General features: G+C 54.1%; 1 protein-coding gene across 1 annotated transcript; it reads left to right on the plus strand.

The window, feature by feature from the left end:
• The first annotated feature begins 1,266 nt into the window (after positions 1 to 1,266).
• On the plus strand, positions 1,267 to 5,910 carry LOC116968974 (zinc finger protein 664-like). Its single transcript, XM_033015953.1, has 3 exons — positions 1,267 to 1,330; positions 3,645 to 4,242; positions 5,905 to 5,910. The coding sequence occupies exons 2-3, from the start codon at positions 3,757 to 3,759 to the stop codon at positions 5,908 to 5,910; spliced, it is 492 nt and encodes a 163-aa protein (XP_032871844.1). The 5' UTR covers positions 1,267 to 1,330; positions 3,645 to 3,756.
• The last annotated feature ends 522 nt before the right edge of the window (positions 5,911 to 6,432 follow it).

A 6,432-nucleotide genomic window follows, 5' to 3' on the forward strand; every position in this document is an offset into this window, starting at 1 on the left:
TTTATGAAAGGGAAATCATGCTTAACTAATCTTCTGGAATTTTTTGAGGATGTGACAAGTAAAATGGATGAAGTGCCAGTGGATGTAGTGTATCTAGACTTCAGAAAGCCTTTGATAAGGTCCCGCACGGGAGACTGGTGACTAAAATTAGAGCACATGGTATTGGGGGTAGGGTGTTGACATGGATAGAAAATTGGTTGGCAGACTGGAAGCAAAGAGTAGGAGTGAACGGGTCCTTTTCAGAATGGCAGGTAATGGCGAGTGGAGTGCCCCAAGGCTCGGTGTTGGGGCCACAACTGTTTACCATATGTATTAATGATTTGGAAGAGGGAATTAAGAGCAACACTAGCAAGTTTGCGGATGACACGAAGCTGGGTGCAGTGTGAACTGTGAAGAGGATGTTAGGAGGTTGCAGGGTGACCTGGACAGGTTGAGTGAGTGGGCAGATGCAGTATAATATAGGTTATCCACTTTGGCGGCAAAAACAAAGGAGCAGATTATTATCTCAATGGGATTAGGTTAGGTAAGGGGGAGGTGCAGCGAGACCTGGGCGTCCTTGTACACCGATCACTGAAAGTTGGCTTACAGGTACAGCAGGCAGTGAAGAAAGCTAATGGAATGTTGGCTAATGGAATGTTGGCCTTCATAACAAGAGGATTTCATATAGGAGTAAAGAGGTATAGGAGTGCAGTTGTATAGTGCTCTGGTGAGACCACATCTGAAGTTTTGTGTACAGTCCCATCCATGTACCTGTCTAACTGTTTCTTAAATGTTGGGGTAGTCTCAGCCTCAACAACCTCCTCTGGCAGCTCGTTCCATATACACCCACCACCCTTTGTGTGAAAAAGTTACCCCTCAGATTCCTGTTAAATCGTTTCCCCTTGAACCCACGCTGCAGCATTTTATGTCTATCTTCGGTTTCAACCAGCATCTGCAGTTCCTTGCTATATAGATAGTTTGATACATAACTAGATAAATGTATAAATGTATAAATGTCTGAAGAAGGGTTTCGGCCCGAAACGTCGCCTATTTCCTTCGCTCCATAGATGCTGCTGCACCCGCTGAGTTTCCCCAGCAATTTTGTGTACCTTAGATAAATGTATAGATAGGTCTATAGCTCGATAGTTGTTTAACAAGCAAGCTCGACCCCGCCCTAAGCCCCGCCTCCCAAACCCGGTCGTAAGCCCCGCCCCAAGCCCCGCCACCTAAGCCCCGCCTTCCTAACCTCGGATTGGCGGGACGTCAGGGCGCTGGTCGTCCGTGCGGCTGACGTCACGGCGCAGGGCGTGCGGGCGGCTGGACGTGATCCCCGGGTGCTCGGCGCCCCCAGGTCGGTGCGGCTCCTCCCCCTCCCTCTTCCTCCCCTTCTCCCTTCTCCCCCTACCTCCCCCTCTCGCTTCCACAGGCCTCCCCCTTCCCCCCTCTGGGAGAACCGGACCCGCCTCACGGGGCGGGGTGAAAAGTCAGGCAGTAACTGTGGAGAAGATAGACACAGACAAAGATCCTATAGCGGAGCTCTGCTATAGGATCTTTGGACACAAAGGACTAGAGGGTGTGAACTACAAGGGGAGGCTGGGACTCTAATCCTTGGAGCGCAGGAGGATGAGGGGTGAAATGGGGCACGGGGTGAGCGGGGAGCGTGGTGGGGGAGGGGGTGAGGGGTGAAGTGGGGAAGGGGAGGGGGTGTGGGGGTGAAGTGGGGGGAGGGATGTGGGGGTGAGAGGTGAAGTGGGGGGAGGGGCTGTTGCGGCGGGGGAGGGATTTGGGGGTGAAGTGGGGGGAGGGGTGAAGTGTGGAGAAATGTGAGGGTGAGGGGTGAAGTGGGGGGAGGGGGTGTGGGGGGAAGGAGGAAGGATGTGGGGGTGAGAGGTGAAGTGGGGGGAGGGGGTGTGGGGGGAGGAGTTGAGGGGGCGCCGCAAAGCCCGCACATGAGCTGCCCTGCGCCGTGATGTCATCCGCTCGCACGGCGCCCTGACGTCACGGCCCTTGCCATTGTGCAGAGTCACATGGGGTGGGGGGGCATGCATCATGGGAAGAAGGTCACAGGGTGCTGGAGTCACTCAGCGGGTCGGGCAGCGTCTGTGGAGTACACGGAAAGGGGACGTTTTCTGCAGACCTGAAAAGTCGCTTACCTATGAACCAGCATCTACAGTTCCTTGTGTCTGCCAAAGATAGGCACAAAGTGCTGGTGTAAATTTATGGGTAACGTTTCAGGACATTTGGCTTCTTACCCACATTCTACACAGACGCTGCCCAACCCGCTGAGTTACTCCAGCAGTCCGTGACTTTGTTCCCATGATGCATCGCACCCCCCACGTGACTCAGTGGCATTGACTGGCAGGGCAGTCCGGCAGTCAAAGAAACATATGACTGGCAGGAGCAGGCCATTCGGCCCTTTGAGCCTGCACCACCATTCAATATGATCATGGCTGATCATCCAACTCAGTATCCTGTACCTGCCTTCTCTCCATACCCACTGATACCTTCAGCCACAAGGGCTACATCTATCTCCCTCTTAAATGTAGCCAATGAACTGGCCTCAACTACATTCTGTGGCAGAGAATTCCACAGATTCACCACTCTCTGTGAAAAATGTTTTTCTCATCTCAGTCCTAAAAGATTTCCCCTTTATCCTTAAACTGTGACCCCTTGTTCTGGACTTCCCCAACATTGGGAACAATCTTCCTGCATCTAGCCTGTCCAACCCCTTAAGAATTTTGTAAGTATCTATAAGATCCCCCCTCAATCTTCTAAATTCTAGCGAGTACAAGCCGATTCTATCCAGTCTTTCTTCATATGAAAGTCCTGACATCCCAGGAATGAGTCTGGTTAACCTTCTCTGTACTCCCTCTATGGCAAGCATGTCTTTCCTCAGATCAGGAGACCAAAACTGTACGCAATACTCCAGGTGTGGTCTCACCAAGACCCTGTACAACTGCAGTAGAACGTCCCTGCTCCTATACTCAAATCCTTTTGCTATGAATGCTAACATACCATTCGCTTTCTTCACAGCCTGCTGCACCTGCATGCCTACTTTCAATGACTGGTGTACCATGACACCCAGGTCTTGTTGCATCTCCCCTTTTCCTAATCGGCCATCATTCAGATAATAGTCTACTTGGGGGTGACGTCAGGCACGGGTCATGCCCATTGTGCATATGGCTGACGTCACAGCGCTGGGCGGGGGTACTTCACGGCGCAGAACAGCTGGCTGGCGAGCATGCGGGCGGCTCGACGCGATGCCCGAATGCTCGACACCCCCAGACGGGTATGGACCCCCCCCTTCTCCCTGTTACTCCCTCACCCCCCCCCTTCTCTCCTCACCCTCCTTCCCTTATCCCCCTCCCCTCTTTCCCCCCTCACCCCTCCCTTATCCCCCTCATGCCCTTCTCTCCGCCCCTCTCCCCTCTTCTCCCTTCTCCCTCTCCCCTCACTTGCACCGTCATTATCCCCCTTCCCCACTTCCCCCCTTGCCTCCTCACTCACCTCCTCTCTCCCCCCTCCCCATCACCACCTCCTCCACCCCCCTCCCCCTCACCACCTCTCACCTCCCTGCCCTTCTCCCCTTCAAACACTAGTAATGTTCACGTGTTAGTAATGTCCTGTTTGCCAGCTTGTTGACCCTCTGTGTTCCCCTCCTGCAGGGTTTAGGAGCCATTGTTGTGGACGGAGAGAAGGGGACGTGAGCGGCCATTGAGGGTGGCCAGGGTGCCGGTGAGCCCCTCATCTGCTCGGTGAGCTTCGGCGGAGGACCACATGGCAGGGCACAACAAGGAGAAGCGTTATGAGTGTGACGTGTGTGGCAAGGCCTGGCAGTACCCGAGCCAGCTGGAGATCCACCGGCGGGTGCATACGGGAGAACGCCCCTTCGACTGCTCGGAGTGCGGCAAGAACTTCACCCTCTACGCCAACATGATGCGGCACTACCAAGTGCACTCCTTGACCTGCTCCGACTGTGGCAAGGACTTCACGACGGCGCAAGAGCTGAAAATCCACCAGCAGGTGCACACGGGCAAGAAGCCATTCAACTGCTCCGACTGCGGCAAGAGCTTCAAGACGACAAATGAGCTGAAGATCCACCAGCGGGTGCACACAGGCGAGAAGCCCTTCGGCTGCTCTACCTGTGGCAAAAGCTTTTCCCAGTCATCTGGGTTGCAGGTGCACCGGCGGGTGCACAGCAGTGAGCGGCCCTTCACCTGCTCCGACTGCGGCAAAGGCTTCAAGTACTCCACGGACCTGAAGGTGCACAGGCGCCTGCACACGGGGGAGCGGCCCTACACCTGCAGCGACTGTGGCAAGGGTTTCACCCGCTCCGACACCCTGCTGGAGCACCAGCGTACCCACACCAGCGAGCGCCCCTACACCTGCGCCCAGTGCGGCAAGGGGTTCACCTGCTCCACCAAGCTGCTGGTGCACCAGCGCACCCACACCGGCGAGCGCCCCTACATCTGCGCCCAGTGCGGCAAGGGCTTCACCCGCTTCACCAGGCTGCTGTCCCATCAGCTTGTGCACGCCGGCGACCGTCCCTTCCCCAGCCTGGTGTGTGGAGAGCACTTTGCCATGGCCTCCCACCCCCTGTCTCACTAGCACATCAGTGGCCAGCCCTACGACTGCCCGTACTGTGGTGAGGCGTTTGACAGCTCGCAGGGGTTGCGGCAGCACCGGCGGGCACACGCCGGCTAGCGGCTGCTCCCACTGCGGCAAGCATTTCAAGAGTGCATGTGGGCTGTGGGAGCACCTGTGGATATACACCGGAGAGAGACCCTTTGTGTGCGCTGAGTGTGGCAAGGGTTTGACCTGCATGTCCAGCCGGTGGTGGCACCGGCGTACCCACAGCGTTGAATGTCCCTTCCCCTGCCCGTCCTGTCATATGAGTAAAGATTGAAAAGACTAGGCTTGTATTCACTGTAGTTTAGAAGGATGAGGGGGCTCTTATAGAAACATATAAAATTATAAAAGGACTGGACAAGCTAGATGCAGGAAAAATGTTCCCAATGTTGGGCGAGTCCAGAACCAGGGGCCACAGTCTTAGAATAAAGGGGAGGTCATTTAAGACTGAGGTGAGAAAAAACTATTTCACCCAGAGAGTTGTGAATTTATGGAATTCCCTGCCCCAGAGGGCAGTGGAGGCCAAGTCACTGGATGGATTTAAAAGAGAGTTAGATAGAGCTCTAAGGGCTAGTTGAGTCAAGGGATATGGGGATAAGGCAGGCACGGGTTATTGATAGGGGATGGTCAGCCATGATCACAATGAATGGCGGTGCTGGCTCCTCCTGCACCTATTTTCTATGTTGTCAATGTTTCCTCTGGTCCTCGATTTCCCCCACTCTGGGCAATAGATTATGTGCATCTAACTAAATTGTGTTCTATGCAAATTCCAGCATCTGCAGTTTCTTGTGTCTCCCTCACCTATATCCACCTATCACTTCTGAAGAAGGGTCTCAACCTGAAACGTCACCCATTCCTTCTCTCTAGAGATGCTGCCAGGCCCGCCGAGTTACTCCAGCCTTTTGTGTCCACCTATCACTTGCCAGGCTTTGTCCAACCCCCATCTCTCTTTTCCAGATTCCTCCCCCCCACCCTCTACAATCAGTCTGAAGAAGGGTCCTGACTCAAAACGTCACCTGTCCATCCCCTCTAAAGCAGTGGAGGAACTCAGTGGGTCAGATGTATCTGTAGAGGGAAGGGAATCTAAGACGATCACTCCCACCTTTCCTTGCCAACTTTCTCCACCCCCATCAAACCGTCTGAAGAAGGGTCCTGTCAGAATGTTGCCTGTCCATGCTCTCCAGAGGTGCAAGTTTGTCCAGGAGATTGTGTCTCTTTTTGTAAACCAGCATCTGCTGTTCCTTGTATCTAGACCAGGCGTGCAATTTACCCTACACTTGCGCTCTGTCCACCAAGGCCTGATGGATGTACCGGTTGCCAACCACTCCCCTTCCCACTCCCACACTGATCTTTCTGTCCTGGGCCTCCTCCATTGCCAGAGTGAGGTGACACGCAAACTGGAGGATCAGCACCTTGTAGCTTACAGCCCAATGACATGAACATTGAATTCTCCAAATTAAGGACACCCCCCCCCCTGCTCGTGGGCCATCTCTTTGTCGTTCCTCTGTCTTCTTCTCGCTGGCGCTGCCGGATCAGGATGAATCCGGAGTCACTGCTTCCCGTCCGCCCGCCGTTCCCCCTCAACTCCGAACGGTGGGATCTTGCTCTCCGCCCTTGGACATCCGCAAGACTCTGGCTGCAGTAAACAAGGACTTTTGCTGATTAACCTGCTGGAGCCAGGTTGTACTCCAATGAAATAACTGTCTCGTTTTGCGGAAGAAATTAACTTAGAGGGAAATTAAAGGAAAATGAAAAGCAGAGGCATGGCAGATTTACTTCAAGATTTTATTGCATGATGTCATGGAGAGATGGTGGCAGAAAACT

Source organism: Amblyraja radiata, chromosome 49 (genome assembly GCF_010909765.2).
Source record: "Amblyraja radiata isolate CabotCenter1 chromosome 49, sAmbRad1.1.pri, whole genome shotgun sequence".
Taxonomy (NCBI): Eukaryota; Metazoa; Chordata; class Chondrichthyes; order Rajiformes; family Rajidae; genus Amblyraja; species Amblyraja radiata.

Excerpts from the sequence above, each read along its gene's own strand:
- LOC116968974 (XM_033015953.1), top strand. The coding sequence starts at position 3,757 with ATGGCAGGGCACAACAAGGAGAAGCGTTATGAGTGTGACGTGTGTGGC.